Source organism: Salvelinus namaycush, chromosome 21 (assembly GCF_016432855.1).
Source record: "Salvelinus namaycush isolate Seneca chromosome 21, SaNama_1.0, whole genome shotgun sequence".
NCBI lineage: Eukaryota > Metazoa > Chordata > Actinopteri > Salmoniformes > Salmonidae > Salvelinus > Salvelinus namaycush.
This window is the reverse complement of record NC_052327.1, coordinates 21,259,513-21,276,985: the sequence shown is the minus strand read 5'-3', so window position 1 is coordinate 21,276,985 and position 17,473 is coordinate 21,259,513. Positions and strand designations below refer to the sequence as shown.

General features: G+C 43.1%; 1 protein-coding gene across 3 annotated transcripts in view; it reads left to right on the top strand.

The window, feature by feature from the left end:
• The window catches only part of ntrk3a (neurotrophic tyrosine kinase, receptor, type 3a), a 240,888-nt gene that overhangs the window by 16,364 nt on the left and 207,051 nt on the right, over positions 1-17,473 (top strand). For all 3 annotated transcript variants that reach the window (XM_039018080.1, XM_039018077.1, XM_039018079.1), the window contains exon 2: positions 16,559-16,633. In XM_039018080.1, coding sequence (XP_038874008.1) covers positions 16,559-16,633 — 75 coding nt within the window. The remainder of the gene's footprint in view (positions 1-16,558; positions 16,634-17,473) is intronic.

Sequence of the window (17,473 nt, the reverse complement as noted above, 5' to 3'; positions counted from 1 at the left end):
TAGTGTAGAGATTGAATTCAAGCCATGATCATGGCTGCGCCTGCCTGGTGGAAAAAGCTCTTTTACATACTCCAGAGGAAGGTATGCTGATAGTAGGTCTATTGAGAGAGAGGATGGAGGATTCAGCACTGCTCCTGCCCTCATTCTCAGTCAGCACACAAATTCACAAAGCCACCCCCCCTTCCCTTTCTGCAGTGCACACACTGTACCAATACCCTTAAGAGAGGTTCTCCCTGCTCAGTGCTATACTATCCCTGCAGATCTATCTAACCCTCTACCTAATTAAATTCTTCAAAGTAAAAGGATCATCCAGCACAGTGGCATCATGCCCATAGGGGGCACATAGGGGGCACAGTAATACTACTAGCCACCTAGACATTTTATGAAGCTGACTTTAGCTAGCCCAGATAGGTTCCCAACCTCATAACTAGCTACCAAGATGCCATTTCAGGCTATCAATCAAGTTAGAGTAGTTAGCTTGTCTATCTTAACTGGCATGCCGGCTGGCAAGGTTGGTAGACTTTAGAAAAAGCAAGCAATTACAAAATGTAATGAATAAGACTCACATTCCTTTAAATATTTTACCCAGATTTTAGCAGAGATGCAGAGAAGCATATTTACTGTCTTTAAAGCACCACCAGTCATGAGGATACAGACAGCTCAACTTTTTTTATTTTTTATTTTTTTATTTTTTACATATATTTAAGCATAATGATTATGGCTCCAGATTGCAGGAAAAAGCTGTTCTCCAATTTACAGACAGGGGGCCTAGCCCCCCTCCAGACCACCCCCCACCCATCTTCATGTACTTTGCGCCCCCTTAGATGGGCTGCCACATACATAATGTATGTAGGATTTTAATTTGACCTATATTGTCACAGCAAAATAAGCAACAGGATTTGAATGTTTAAACCATAATGTTGCTTGAATGGTGGTTAGGCTATTAGCTGGCCAAAGTTAGGCTACAAGAAAAGTCAAATACTGTTAGTGTGGGTTTTCAGTGAATTTATGTAAATCACGAAGCTCATCTGCACTTCCTGCGATGCAACAAAAGAGTGATCAAATGAAGATCTTACAGCTGTACACACACCGCCATGTTTTATGTTAAAATGGAAGATTAGTAATAAACTGGTCCTGTTTCAGGGCATCTACTTATAATTTGTTTAGTTTCTAGAAATGATATGGTGCTACCGCACATATCTAGGAAAAAGTATTGCTGCAATTGTAAATCTCTATGAATTATGATTGTAATGTTGTGTGTGGGCTGTTGTGTGTGGGCTGTTTCCTTGTCATAGATCTTGACTAACCTGAACGTCTGAGGTTCCACTATGTTGAGAATAGGCACTGAGGAAATGGAAACATGTCTCATGTCTGCACATAGAGAGTCTGAAGGGAGGATAGTGATCCCAGATCCCAGCTCACCTCTCCCTGCCGCCCCTCGCAGCCCCTCCCAGGCGGCTGCCTATCCCCTCCTAGGGGTGCCTTTGTACAGAGAGGGCAGACCCCTGTTGAATTATTCATCTATTCATGAGGCCAGGGTTATTTCTGTCCGCTGTATTGACAGACATGCCATGCTTGTCTTATATGAGTGGAGGGGAGGTGGAGAGTAGGGTAGATGGTTTTTGTCCTAATGTGTGTCATCCTCAGCCCCTGTGCTCTGAGTGAGGCGGAGGGGTCAGTGCTTCAGAACACCAAATTACTTATCTGCCGCTAAATATACAGAGCTGTCGTATCTTGAATTTCTATCAGTTTGTATGAAATGCTGCTGGTGTATGCTGGTGTGTTGAATGCACTGCATAAAAAGAACAGCGGTACTATGAAAACTGCTCAAGACTTTTTGGGCTTTATGAAACACTACCATATTTCCTGTTGTGTTCTGAAGGGGATTTTTCAACACAATGCTATGGGGCGATTCCATGCAAGCGGGACCGGAATTTGGGGTATCAGATTGTTCTGGCAATTAGCTTATTTTTAGACATATTATTTGTAACAATATACTCTTCAAACACATCATATTTCCAGAGTGGGTTCTCTCGTACTTTTAATGATATGACCCATTTTATACATATAAATTGACATTATAGGTCATTAACCAATCACAGCCCTCCTTTAAGATTGCACATTCAGCAAATCACCAGCAGTGAGAGTTCCCTTTAAATGCATTTTCCCATTCACTGTGTTGGTGGTGCCCATAAAATGTATCATAACTTCAAAATTTGCAGAGAGCCCACTGGAAATGGTATGTACTTGTGGAATATACTGTATTGTTCCAAACAATATGTCTTAAAATGAACAACATCAAAAATGGTGGTTTTGAGATATTATATTAATATCTTTAATGTTGAATATATTAATGTGAACATGTTGTGTTTCAGAATCATACTCCATATGTTAAAAACCCTATAAGGAGTATAATGACAACAAGATGTTGTCTGTATCATGTACGTTTCACAGATCATAGGGTCTGAACAGGTCTAAAAAGCGCATAAAATGGCCACTTTCATCATGATTTTCTCACAAATGGTTTGTGATACAAATGTATAAAGCATTTAAAACACCCTTCCTCCCAATGAAGTTTCTATGTGAGATTTGCCAGGATAATCTGCTCCTGCTGGCGTGGAATCGCCCAATGATGCTTGCCCAGGAGAGGACGGAGAGAGTTCCCTGGTCTTATCCATTGCCAGTCTGTCCATTATTAGTCACATATCGGCTCTTCCTCCCCTGATCATAGTAATCCCTCCCTGTTGTTTTATCCTCTCAACATTCTTTCATCATAACTCAGACACATACCTCTTATTTTCCTCAGACTGCTCCCTTCCTTTCAAGCCTCAAGATAACCCTTTCAAAGTAGCTTAATCCCTTTGAGGGGAGAAATACCCCTCCTTCAACGCGCCCCTTTAGAGGCAACATTGAGACGACTGCGGGGCAGGGGAACAAAGGCGATGCCTGCTTAAAAACACGTTAAAGAACAAAGAGCTGGAAAGAAGAGTTTCTTAACAACAAAGCCCTCATAACACCACTCATAAAATATACTGTGATATTCCAATGACTATGTCTGTGGTACTTCCATTTAGATGTGAATCAAAGCACAGCCTATAGGTTAATCGAAGGCAGTTCTTGAGCATTCTACATCTCTATCGTTTATATTGTATATGTTACCAACTGCAGATACCGTGTGTGTGTGTATGTGCATGTGTGTGTGGGTGCATGTGTGTGGTGGTGTGTATGTGCATCTGCATGTGTTACTGTACCCGGTGAGCTTTTAGGGCTCAGGTGGCCTTTGAATAGTGATGCATTAGTACTGATAATGAGACATCTTCTGATTCTCTATGCCAGGGTCAGAAAAGACTGGAAAAACACCAGGACATCAGTTCCAAGTCATTTTTATTTTGGAAGTCTGTTCCCAAGTATTCCCACGCATAATAGAGAGAACCTTGATTGTATACAAATGTAAGCAAGGCTTGAAATTATTCTATTTTAGTCAAATATTATATCTGTTTGGGCTTTTTCATTTGCAGGCTACAAATTATTAGTAATTATGTTCCGGCCCCCCAAACATCCGTTCAAGAATAAAATCGTCCCTCGGCTGAATCTAGTTGATGATCCCTGCTCTATGCTCACCTTCACAGAGGCTGACTACAGTAACTGCACTGTCAAGAGTAAATGCTGCTGGCATATTCACAATGTTAGCTAATGGAGTGGGGGTCACGTTGGTGTGTAGGGGGGAGGGGGAGGGGGGGGGGGGGGGGGGGTTGCAGCGACGGGAGCCGTCAATCATGCCTAAGCCTCTACAGTGCTGACTAGATCCTCTTGTTAGTCCAGAGTGCAATCAATCATTTAAAAGCACCCTCACTTTGGGACGGCACCTTCAATCACTGCAGTGACTTATGAGCCAGCCTCAGCCCAGGGTGATTATCAATCACATACTCCAGGCCAGCCAGCAAGCCAGCCAGTCAGTCAGTCAGTCACAGCCAGCCAGTCAGCCAGACATACTGTATTTCAACATGCCCTCTCCATGTGTGCAGGTGTCACATGGTGCCTGGATCGTCAGTGGCGGTGGGTGTGAGTTCTCCTGCCTCTCACGGATGTCAAATGTGCTTTCATGACTCATCCGCTCTCAAGCTTTCCCCTCTCAAGTGGATGTGGTATTTATCATCTGTTATGGTAGTGTATAGCCACTTTCCTGTATGTCACCCTGCTCTTTTTAAGATGTTATCGAAGGCATGGATCACTTGTTAGGGATTGGCAGTGAGGGATGAGGAGAGGGGAGGGGAGGGGAGGGGCAACAGCAGCAGATTGGCTGACGTGTTTGAGCTGATTGGTAAAAGGTGGACTAAAGTGGCCTCCTGTTTCCATTTTGAGTTTGGGTCACTGCCTGCCTCAGAACGTTCTGAGGGCCAACTGGCGGCTCATTATTTCCATGATTTCCGGCTCATCATTTCCCCACACACACGTTATTGGTTAGTCTACCCCAGTTCTCTGTAGAGATGCTCAGCTGAGGACGTTAGCAACACATTAATCACTGTCATTTCACTCCATTTTCTGAGGGCTTTTAGCACTGAGGGGAAGTCACTGGATGAAAATGACTGTATATAATGTGTCATAGCTCTAGCCATCCCCAAGAACTCCACTAATCTCAATTGATGATTGGGTCCTCATTGCATCAGTGCAGTTTATCCCACCAGGCTCAATTTAGAGGTTGGAAAACAAAGATATTTGCATTAAGCTTCCTTCCTCTGCCAATGTTTTTTCTGTATTTGGATGATATGAAAATCAGTGGCTAGTTACCAGGGGCAGCAGTCCAGTCGGATCAGACTGGGGGAATGTGTGTGTGTGTGTGTGTGTGTGTGTGTGTGTGTGTGTGTGTGTGTGTGTGTGTGTGTGTGTGTGTGTGTGTGTGTGTGTGTGTGTGTGTGTGTGTGTGTGTGTGTGTGTGTGTGTGTGTGTGTGTGTGTGTGTGTGTGGATTGGACAAAATGAGAGCTGCCACCTGGTATAGTGTGTTCAGATTACTGTGGGCCTCACCAGTTTTGTTCAACAAAACCAATTCACTAAGATTTGTGAATTTTTTAAATGTTTTAGTTGAATAGTTTTTAGTCTTTGTAGGGGCTATTTTCACATTATTTTGCCATCTAGTCTGATGCCTGGATGAATGTAGGAAGGCATGTAGGCAGGTCAGATTCCTTTATACAGACATAAATCATTAGAAATACTCCAATTGATGGTGTTATAGACTTATTGGAAACAAAGCGTCCATGTTTGAACTCTTGTGATTCCACAGTATCACATCACAGTCACATTAAAGATACAGGAGCTTAGGCTGTATGACTACACCCCTCTGTAGCGTGAGGAGAAAGCTGAATGAGTTACTTCTCTGCATATGTAGGCCTATGACATTATTACAATTAGTTGAACTGCTTTAGGAGGCCTTGTGCTCCTAATGAGGATCAAACAATCATATGCTAACGAGTGCTGCGTTTACACATGCTGTACTTTGATTTTACAGACCCAAATGATAATTGGGTTTAGCATTAATATAAAAAATGTTTTGCTGCAACATGGCTTTTACTGGCCAGAAGGACACCAGCTCCAGGAACCCTTCTGTATCTGCTGAGATTAAATGACTTGGGACATTGCAATGGCGCCAAAGGAGATGTCTGCCGTTTTACGATCTAGTAACGAATTGTGCTATTGTGTATGTTTTTTCGCGTTATTTGTAAGTTATTTTGTACATAATGTTTCTGTCTTAAGACCGAAAAGAGCTTCTAGATATCAGGACAGCGATTACTCACCCCATACTGGAGGAATACTTTTTCTTCAACGAGTCGGATGGGAAGGATTTACTTCAGATGCCCAACAAGGCCCTCATCCCCGTAATTTGCATGAGAAAGAGACAGAGGTATCGTGAACGAAGATCCGGGTGCCTTGTTAGGATCCGTCGCTGAGAGGGTAATCTACCTTTACCATCGGTCCTATTAGCCAACGTACAATCAATCAATCGATAATAAAATAAATAACTACTATCACGTATATATCCTACCAACGGGACATTTAAAAACTGCAATATCTTGTGTTTCACAGAGTCATGGTAGAACGACGACAGGAATAACATACAGCTGGTGGGATTTAAGCTTTTTCGGCAGTATAGAACAGCAGCCTCCGGTAAGACAAGGGGTGGCGGGCTATGTATATTTGTAAACAACAGCTGGAACACAAAATCTAAGGAAGTCTCAAGTTTTTGCTCGCCTGAGGTAGAGTATCTCATGATAAGCTGTAGACCACACTATTTACCAAGAGAGGTTTTATCTGTAATTTTTGTAGCTGTCTACATACCACCACAAACCGATGCTGGCACTAAGACCGCACTCAATGAGCTGTATACGGCCATAAGTAAACAGGAAAACGTTCACCCAGAGTCCGTCCTCCTGGTGGCCGGGGACTTTAATGCAGGAAAACTCAAATCAGTTTTACCTAATTTCTACCAGCATGTTACATGTGCAACCACCTTTACTCCACACACAGAGATGTAAAAAGCTCTCCCTCGCCCTCCATTTGGCAAATCTGACCATAATTCTATCCTCCTGATTCCTGCTTACAAACAAAAACTAAAGCAGGAAGCACCATTGACTCGGTCAATAAGAAAGTGGGCAGATGAAGCAGATACTAAGCTACAGGACTGTTTTGCTAGCACAGACTGGAATATGTTCCGGGATTCTTCCAATGGCATTGAGGAGTACACAACATCAGTCACTGGCTTCATCAATAAGTCCATCGATGACGTCATTCCCCCAGTGACCGTACATACCCCAACCAGAAGCCATGGATTACAGGCAACATCCGCACTGAGCTAAAGGGTAGACCTGCCACTTTCAAGGAGCGGGACTCTAACCCGAAAGCTTATAAGAAATCCCGCTATGCCCTCCAACGAACCATCAAACAGGCAAAGCATCAATACAGGACTAATATTGAATCCTACTACACCAGATCCGACGCTTGTCGGATGTGGCAGGGCTTGCAAACTATTACAGACTACAAAGGGAAGCACAGCCGTGGGCTGCCCAGTGACACAAGCCTACCAGACGAGCTAAATAACTTCTATGCTTGCTTCGAGGCAAGTAACACTGAAGCACGCATGACAGCATCAGCTGTTCCGGACGACTGTGATCAAGCTCTCCGTAGCCGATGTGAGTAAGACCTTTAAACAGGTCAACATTCACAAGGCCGCAGGGCCAGACGGATTACCAGGACGTGTACTCAGAGCATGCACTGACCAACTTGCAAGTGTCTTCACTGACATTTTCAACCTCTCTGAGTCTGTAATACCAACATGTTTCAAGCAGACCACCATAGTCCCTGTGCTCAAGGACACTAAGGTAACCTGCCTAATTGACTACTGACCCGTAGCACTCACGTCAGTAGCCATGAAGTGGTCATGGCTCACATCAACACCATTATCCCAGAAACCCTAGACCCACCACAATTGACATACTGCCCCAAAAGATCCACAGGTGATGCAATCTCTATTGCACTCCACACTGCCCTTTCCCACCTGGACAAAAGGAACACCTATGTGATAATTCTATTCATTGACTATATCTCAGCGTTCCACACCATAGTGCCCTCAAAGCTAATCACTAAGCTAAGGACCCTGGGACTAAACACCTCCCTCTGCAACTGGATCCTGGACTTCCTGACGGGTCGCCCCCAGGTGGAAAGGGTAGGTAACAACACATCCGCCATGCTGATCCTCAACACGGGGACCCCTCAGGGATGCATGCTCAGTCTCCTCCTGTACTCCCTGTTCACTCATGACTGCATGGACAGACACGACTCCAACACCATCATTTAAGTTTGTCGATGACACAACAGTGGTAGGCCTGATCACCGACAACGACGAGACAGCCTATAGGGAGGAGATCAGAGACCTGCCAGGACAGCAACCTCTCCCTCAACGTAATCAAGACAAAGGAGATGATTGTGGACTACAGGAAAAGGAGGACCAAGCACGCCCCCATTCTTATTGACGGGGCTGTAGTGGAGCAGGTTGAGAGCTTCAAGTTCCTTGTTGTCCACATAACCAACAAACCTACATGGTCCAGGCACACCAAGACAGTCGTGAAGAGGGCATGACAAAACCTATTCCCCCTCAGGAGACTGAAAAGATTTGGCATGGGTCCCATAGATCCTCAAAAGGTTCTACAGCTACACCATCGAGAGCATCCTGACTGGTTGCATCACTACCTGGTATGGCAACTGCTCGGCCTCCGACTGCAAGGGACTACAGAGGGTTGTGCGTACGGCCCAGTACGTCACTGGGGCCAAGCTTCCTGCCATCCAGGACCTCTATACCAGGCAGGTTGACAGAGAAAGGCCCTAAAAATTGTCAAAGACTCCAGCCACCCTAGTCATACAGTAGACTGTTCTCTCTGCTAACGCACGGCAAGCGGTACCGGATAACCAACTCTAGGTCCAAATTTGTATTTTTTTTATTTCTTTAGGTATTTTTTTCTTAAAACTGCATTGTTGGTTAAGGGCTTGTAAGTAAGTATTTCACTGTAAGGATTACACCTGTTGTAGTCGGCGCATGTGACAAAAAAAATGGATTTGATTTTATCCCTGCCACAGCATACAGCAGCTGTGGAGGAGTTTGAAGTTGTATGTTCAATGAGTGCATTTGTAATGTCACTATATATTCCACCAGCTGGCAAAACTGGCACATTGATAGGCTATAACCTGGTCATGGAATTCATGAAAGTGACCCTATTTTCAGGGTCACCGATACAGTCATTCATGGCTACTTCTACTTTTGCCTATTTCTACTTTTGTGTTGTTTACATGCAAGTGATTCTTTGCTTGACTTGTGCCCCCCAAACACTGTCTGAGGTCCTTGTATTATTGTTTCAGCAGTGAGCTTGTAACTTACTACATACTCAAAGCATTCAAGCTAAACGATATGATAGTAAAATCCGGTTGTAAAACTGTTGATATGGTGTAAATAAAGTGTAAATAATGCTTTGGCTGATTGAATAACAGCCCTGTCTGTGTGTGAGGATTAGGGAGAGTTAGAAGCTCTTTCTATGCATGCTGAGGCAATTTCACACCTTGTAAATTTAGAGGACTACTCTCTCTATTTTAGTACTTTTTTAATACTAGATAAACGGGAGTAGGTTCTGAATAAAGCTGGAACTTACGATGCATAGCACGCCCAGTTCCAGGTTAAGAAAAAAATCTAGAGTACTCTTACTAACAATAATATAAACAAGAATACTTTATTATGCATGTATATCAAACAGAGATGAATTGAAAGCAACTTTATGCCTTAGAAGTAGGAAGGATCATTCAAAAATCTCCATCAATGTTTAATTTGATACCAGGAAATCTACTTGAAGTCATAAATTATGGCATTGTCAAAACCCACACTGCCACGTCCATTATTCTATATAAGGTTTATACCTTGTATATATCACCCTATTAAAACCCAAAGATAAAGAGTGGTAGGGTTTGTGCTTTTCACAGAAAAATACTGTGATCCTAAAGGACCATTAGCTGCCTTGTCTGGGAGACCATAATAGTAACAATATGACAGGTTAAGAGGAGACGTAAAACCCTTGAAATACTACATACATATTTAGCAGAGCTACACAGTTCAGTAAGCTGAGTAAGAAATTCTCTTACATTTCCATAAATTAATATATATATAGTACTGTATGATGAAAATCTTTGTAAAGAGAGACAAAGAGGAAGCAGAAATATAGTGTACATAACTCATTGCAACTAAATCACACTGCTGTAAACTTCTAGCATATACCGTACGTATCACAACTCCAGCCATGTTGGAAAAAAAAAACTTGGCTTGCATCTCTCCCACCAAACTATTTATCATGGCTTCCAGATGGGAGCCCTTAAAGCTGGGTTTCATTGCTTCCATTAAGAGGAGCGGCGGAGTAGAGTGGCAGCTCAGCCATCAGCCATCAGCATGCAGGCAGGGCAACACTTCTGGACCGGTGCCAGGAGGATACAGTATTGTGATCTTCAGTTCCTTCAGAAAACCCAGCAGCTCCATGCAGCATGCTATACCCTGATCTGATTGATGCTTTGAGAGCTGCAGTTAAAATATTAGCAGAAATGCTGACTCCAAGATGGAGAAATGGGGGATGGTTAAATCAGATTCTAGCAGGGTGTTATACACACCTTCATCAAGGCCAGAGCTGTCGTCCTGGCCCCTGAACCATGCAGCTAGGTAATTACACATACGCACACACTATCACTTTACATTCTGACAGGATTATTTCAAAGAGATTAGAAAATTGAAGTGGACTAATCTGTTGTTGTTTTTTTTAACCAAAATTGTCTGCAGTTAACCAAGTACACAGTATACCGGGTTTATTTAGACTAATTGTAAGATTAAAGAATTGCAAACATTCGCACTTATTATGACTTTGAGTATAAAGAATAGCCCCTAAAAATAGAGCGCATATAAATGTTCCTTTCTCCTAGTTGATTTAGATTAAATGCCACTGCATAATTAGGTTTTGGAACAGAAACTATTATTTTGTATGTGTAATTAAAATGCAGTTGTGAGTGGAGTCACAGAGACACACTCCTATGTTCTGTGTTTTCTAGGGTATTGTAACTTTATAATGGGAGTGTGGAGCTTTATTCCTCACTCAACCTTTTCCAAAATGCATAAACTAATCCAAATTGCTTTTTATATTCAACAGACCACTCAATGTCTATGTGTCTGGTGCATTTTAAAATATACATTAGTCTGTATTAATATTCTAACAAAAGCTGCATTTCCATGACAACGCCCTCCACACATTCAATATGTAATGCTCTCTCTCCCTCCCGGGTGGCGCAGTGGTCTAGGGCACTGCATCGCAGTGCTAGCTGCGCCACCAGAGTCTCTGGGTTCGCGCCCAGGCTGGGCTGGGTTCGCGCCCAGGCTCTGTCGCAGCCGGCCGCAACCGGGAGGTCCGTGGGGCGACGCACAATTGGCATAGCGTCGTCCGGGTTAGGGAGGGTTTGGCCGGTAGGGATATCCTTGTCTCAGTATGTAAAATGTAATAAAAATGTATGCACTCTACTGTAAGTCGCTCTGGATAAGAGCGTCTGCTAAATGACTAAAATGTAAATGTAAATGTAGCCTAACGGTTCACACTGCACATATACGTACATATAATTTGTATTCAAATGGCAAAATCTATCTTATTCACGTATAGTAGCTAGAAACATTTGTTTTCACATGTAGCAGCTGTATGGTTTTGAAGGTCTTTGAATAGAATCTCTTGTTTTTTTCCCATCCTAATAAAAAATCGGTAAAAACGATTCCATAATACACATGCAAATTGTATTTCATTGCAAAGAGACACAAAACAACACAAGAGAGAGCTCCATTCAAAGACATGGCTGGGTGACATGAGGATGAATACATTAGATGAGTTGAGAGAAGGGAGAGCACAGCACTGGCTGCCTCCTGAGAGAGTTCTGCCACCTCCAAACAGACCACCGATCATCACCAATGACTAAGGCCTAATGAGAAAGCACACGGAGACAGTGTTCTCGTTCTCAACAGCACAGAGACATCAACAAATCAATGGATCTGGACTGGGGTGAATGTTAGGTTACAGATGCTGAAATAATGGCTGCACAGCTTACGTAGACATATGTTGCATCTGCTAAGCCAGTGAATTGTGAAGACCGCTGTTGTATTTGATTTTGCTAGTTGTTAACACTGGAGTCTCTATGTCATGTGGTTGTCACCTGATCAGTGGTTCAATATGCTCTCTCTCTCTCTCTCTCTCTCTCTCTCTCTCTCTCTCTCTCTCTCTCTCTCTCTCTCTCTCTCTCTCTCTCTCTCTCCCACATGCCTTCAGACTGATAGGATGATGACAGTCACACATTAACAGTCACACATGGCACATGGTGGTCATGATGTGTAAATGATTGTATCTGGATTCTAATTTTAAAGTGACACGACACATCAAAGTTAGATCAGGATATTACTGTTTCGGTGTTTATAGTAGTTAGGTAGTCTAAATGACTTGTAGAGTCAGCAGTACTAGCTCCTGTACTATATAACCATGTAGAGGAAATTGACACTGCAGTGCTGCGATAAAAGCGAGATGCAAATATCCCCTGTGTTATTTATGTATAGATTTGTTTCTATTCCATTTCAAGCGATGAGGCAGTTGTGATGTTGCCCTTCTCTCACGCGGTGGTGATACAATGGAGTAATGAATCCGTGTCAGCTGACAGCCTCAATAAAACTGAATGGGTTTGTTCCAGTGTTCGCAGAGGTAAACTTCTGAGAAGGTAGGAAATTATTTTGTTCATCCTTTTTTGGCTCCACTTATGTAGGTGGGTCTCATGCAGATGTATCTTTGCTTTTGGCTTTGCAGCACAACAGTGTGAGTGGGAAAGAGTCTAACCCACTGGCAAGTTCAGGGGAGAGAAAGTGCATCCAAAATGGAGCCCTCTGCCCTATTTAGTACACTACTTTTGACCAGAGCCGTATGGGTAGTGCACTATATAGGGCATATGTTGCCATTTGAACCACAGTCAGAGGGTAAAATTCCCATCCTCCAGCTGGGTCATCGCCCCAGTCACACAGAAAGCCGTAGGCTCTGTGCTTTTCCGTGCTTTAAATGAGTCTGTCACAATGGGTGGTACCGTCAAACCTGCAGCTATTCAATGCTGCCTGAGTGTGTTACTGTATTCCTCACCATCAGAAGATGGGGTCGCAGCTTTGGGGCAGACAGCGGCGCCTCAGCATACTGTTTTAAAGTCTGTCAGGAGAGAACGTTTTTGGTGAAATAGGCTCTCCGGTTCACCCATTTGGTTCGGATCACGTCCCCCGTCGTGCCTAACTGATTGACAGTGGCATTGAGTTCTCTCCCTACAATGCAGTACCTGATAGCTCTTTGAGCAAATAGTGAAGCAGATTTTTCTACAAATCCTAACCCATGTAGAGATAAATGATCCATTGGTTTATATAATTGCATTCATTACATTTGCTGTTTTGGGTTTTTAGGCGGCCTTTCTGTATAGCACTTTTGCTGATGTAAAAAGGGCTTTATAAATACATTTGAGTGAATGATTGAACTTGTGCGAAGCATAATAAAGAAAACACGCATTATATTGTTCTTCCAAAGAGGTGACCTAAGGAATCCAAGTAATCACTATTCTATAAATACTGTATAAGGCATGAGAAAAACAGAATGTATTCAACTGAGGAATTTTCACTTTGTCATTAGCGCTTGGCTGGTCAGGTCTTAGTTCAGTGCTTCACTCCTGCTGTTGCTCAGTGGGCTCCCGGCACCAGAGGTAGGCCTACACTGCAAAAGAAAATCTGCAATATTTACATATTTATGGGGCAAAGACTGATTTTAGTCTGAATATTTTTGAAGTGAGGGACGCTTTTTTATCCAAAGTTATAAGTAGCAGTGTTCAATCTGCTCACAGGGGGTGATTTTGGTATGGAAATATGCAAAACCTACATTATCCAACTGTGTCAGCCTAGTGCTCCTGGTTAACACTAGCTCCTACTTTCACCATGGTGGAGGAGAGGAGGGCTGCTCTGTACTTATCAACCCAATTATTCCCCCACTGCACCTCCTCCTGTACTGAACTGAACTGCACTGCACTGCACTGCACTGCACTGTAATGTACTGCACTGCACTGTAATGTACTGCACTGTACTGTAATGTACTGCACTGTAATGTACTGCACTGTACTGTAATGTACTGCACTGTACTGTAGTGTACTGCACTGTACTGTACTGTACTGAAATGTACTGCACTGTACTGTAATGTACTGCACTGTACTGTAATGTACTGCACTGTACTGTACTAACACTAACAATACATTTGGTTTGACGTTTGATAAACACATAATGTTCTGTGTGAGCCACTCCACTCCACAATGATTGTCAGACAGGAGGTACACTCCACTCCACAATGATTGTCAGACAGGAGGTACACTGCGCTCCACAATGATTGTCAGACAGGAGGTACATTCCACTCCACAATGATTGTCAGACAGGAGGTACACTCCCCTCCACAATGATTGTCAGACAGGAGGTACACTGCGCTCCACAATGATTGTAAGACAGGAGGTACACTGCGCTCCACAATGATTGTCAGACAGGAGGTACACTGCGCTCCGCACAGATTCTATTCTAAGATAGGAGGTACTTTATGCTGTCTGTACAGTAGGTTTATGTTAATAGCCTTCTCTGCCTCTGCATTGAGCTCTCTGGCCACTCCCTCTCTGGAGCCCCATGCAGACTCATTATAGCCTGTTTAGACAGCCAATTGATGAATCGATCAATCAGTCAATTAGTCAATCACTCAGTTAGGCCCTGGAGGACAGGCCTCATTCTGAGTCTAACATGAGCTCAGCCAATCAGCCAGCGTTCCCACTTTAATTTTTTACTTATGATTTTAATCTCTGTGGGTATTGATTGGTTCTGGTCCGTGTGAGGCGATTTTCCTTCTCCTCGGTTGTCTGCCTCTCTTTGTCCTTCGTCATCTAGATATTTATTGTCCTAAAGCTTTTGGTTTTGTTTTACATGGCGTGTCCATAGTTCCTCTGTCGAGGGATTTGTTGTTCTGCATTGCTTCTCCAAACGACGACCCACTTTACTGCTCTGGAAAGCAGAGTTGCTAGGTTACATAACACTGTTTTACCAAGATGTGAGCAGGATAGTCTTAATATTTTGTCTTTACCATGAATTGCCAGAAAAACACCCATGAATATAAGATGATAACGTATTTTTCTTCTAAATTTGCGCATAGCTGTTGTACCTCACACTGTCTTAAACATTTGCATTTTGAGCAAGTGGGGATGTCAAATGGATTGCCACAGTAATTTTCTATGTTAACTCTCCACTACATTTGATCTCTTTTATATTCTCCTTTACTAAGATTGTATCTGTTTTAATGTCCATCAGTTAAGATACACAGTATATATGCATTTGTATAAATGAATGTGTGACTTTATGCATTATATACTTAAACGTCATGCTAATCACATTAGCGCACGTTAGCTCAACCGTCCTGTGGGGAGGACACCGATCCCGTAGAGGATATCACAAACCCACGAGGTGCCTTATTGCTATTTTAAACTGGTTACCCACGTAATTAGAGCAGTAAAAATGCATGTTTTGTCTTACCCGTGGTATACGGTCTAATATACCACGGCTGTCAGCCAATCAGCATTCAGGGCTTGAACCACCCAGTACATAATGTGGTTTACATAATACATACTGTAGCCTACATCTAGTACACATGCACGATTTCAGTGGAGATCACCCACATCAGCTTCTAGTCTCAGGTCAGCTATACTGTCCAGTATATATGGGTCCAGCGTTAGCCTCATGTGGCCCTGACTGTGCACATAACCTCTCTGCCACCTGGACAAGATTTCACATCTCACCTGCCATCGGATCTCTCTCATATTCATGGGCCTGGCCATGCATGCTAACCAATCAGGATGAGTTCTAAAGCATTTCTCAGCAGCTGCCCAGGATGTCGTTCCACATGTACGCATCACATGGAAAGAGAAGCAGGGAGATTAGAATGGTCTTCCTGCTCTGAACCAATGGAATGCTGCACTGATTATAAACAGACCAGAGAGGGAGATGGGCCCAGGTAAATGTGAATGGCTGATGTAAATATTTTAAGACAATTTCAAAACCTGTTGCTAGTAACAGATGGAGGCTGGATGTAATTTCCTGGGCTCAGAGATCAGCAATGCATGTTGTTCCTGCTTGAGTGCTGGTGGATGTGTGTGGTGTGCTTGTTGTGTGAAAATGTGTCAAATGTGTAAAAATCTATTAAAAAGAGTGTCTGTTAAAAGAAAGGATGAAAGTCAGCCCGATTGAGCAGGTAGATGAGAGCGAGGTAATGGAAGAGAGAGTGAAGTGAGAGAAGTAAGAGACAGATCGAATTTGAGACATGGCACTGTGGTGAATCTTTAAAACGTGAACTCATTTGGAGTCTTACAAAGCTAAGTGCCCACAATACATAAACAATGTGGTATTGCAATTTCAACAGGCCCAAAGGTAACACGCAGCTCTTGGGGATGTCTCTTACCAGAATAATGCTGAGTGTCAGTTTTAGTACAGTTCAAGAGCAGCAATAGTCAGCATGGAGCACCCAGAGTGATTTTAGTTCAGTGTTGTGGAGACACTCCGGGGACCTCCAGCAATTCGCTTTCATTAAACGTCCCCTCATTACGCAGGATGTAATTGCATTGTAGATAATTTAAGCCAGCAGTAAATCATGTGAATGTGCTCGTACTTGGGGACATCCACGAAAAAATTATTCTACCAGACAGTGTATCCCACATATCTTGACTAAACTACTATTAATGTTCAGTTTTGCCTTGTAGTGTCCTCAGATGGGACTGACTAAAAACATGAAGTTCACAACTGAACTGAATTGTAGACCTTCTTACGAGGGAAAACCAAACTCAAATGCGTAAACCAACGGAACAAAACATATTTAAAATTGCTTTTACTGACTGTCTTCTGTTCTTTCCCTTTTATGTCTCAGACACATTGAGAACTGGACTGGCCTGCAGACCCTGAAGGATGTGGACATGGAGCTGTACACTGGACTTCAGAGACTGTGAGTGTCAACTTGGGGAGAAGCACACCTCATTAATAAACCACTGATGTGTGTTTTCTGCAGAGCCCACTGTTGCTCTAGCCATGAAAGCATACCATATAGCTGTGAGACCATGGGGCTGTGTCATCCTGACCTGAACATGCTACAGATGTAGGATCTTAATTTGATCACTCTTTTGTTGCAGAGACCTTTCCTGCACAGCAGGAAATGCAAACTTGTAGTGCATTTGATTCTTTAAAAGGATTCTAAAGTTTTTAATTTACACTTTGACATTTCTGACTTGATTTGCACTAACAAAACATGTACACTATACATACAAAAGTATGTGGACACCCCTTCAAATTAGTGGATTCGGCTATTTCAGCCACACCCGTTGCTGACAGGTAAATAAAATCGAGCACACAGCAATGTAATCTTCTTAGACATACATTGGCAGTACAATGGCCCATACTGAAGAGCTCAGTGACTTTCAATGTGTCACTGTCATAGGGTGGCACCTTTCCAACAAGTCAGTTCGTCAAATTTCTCACTACCAAGTTACAAACTACCACTGGAAGAAAGGTCAGCGCAAGAACTTCGTCGGGAGCATCATGAAGTGGGTTTCCATGGCCGAGCAGCCGCACACAAGCCTAAGATCACCATGAGTGGTGTAAAGCTTGCCGCCATTGGACTCTGAAGCAGTGGAAATGCATTATCTGGAGTGATGAATCACGCTTCACCGTCTGGCAGTCCGATGGACACATCTGGGTTTGGCGGTTGCCAGGAAAACGCTACCTGCCCCAATGCATAGGGCCAACTGTAAAGTTTGGTGGAGAAGGAATAAGGGTCTGTGCTGTTTTT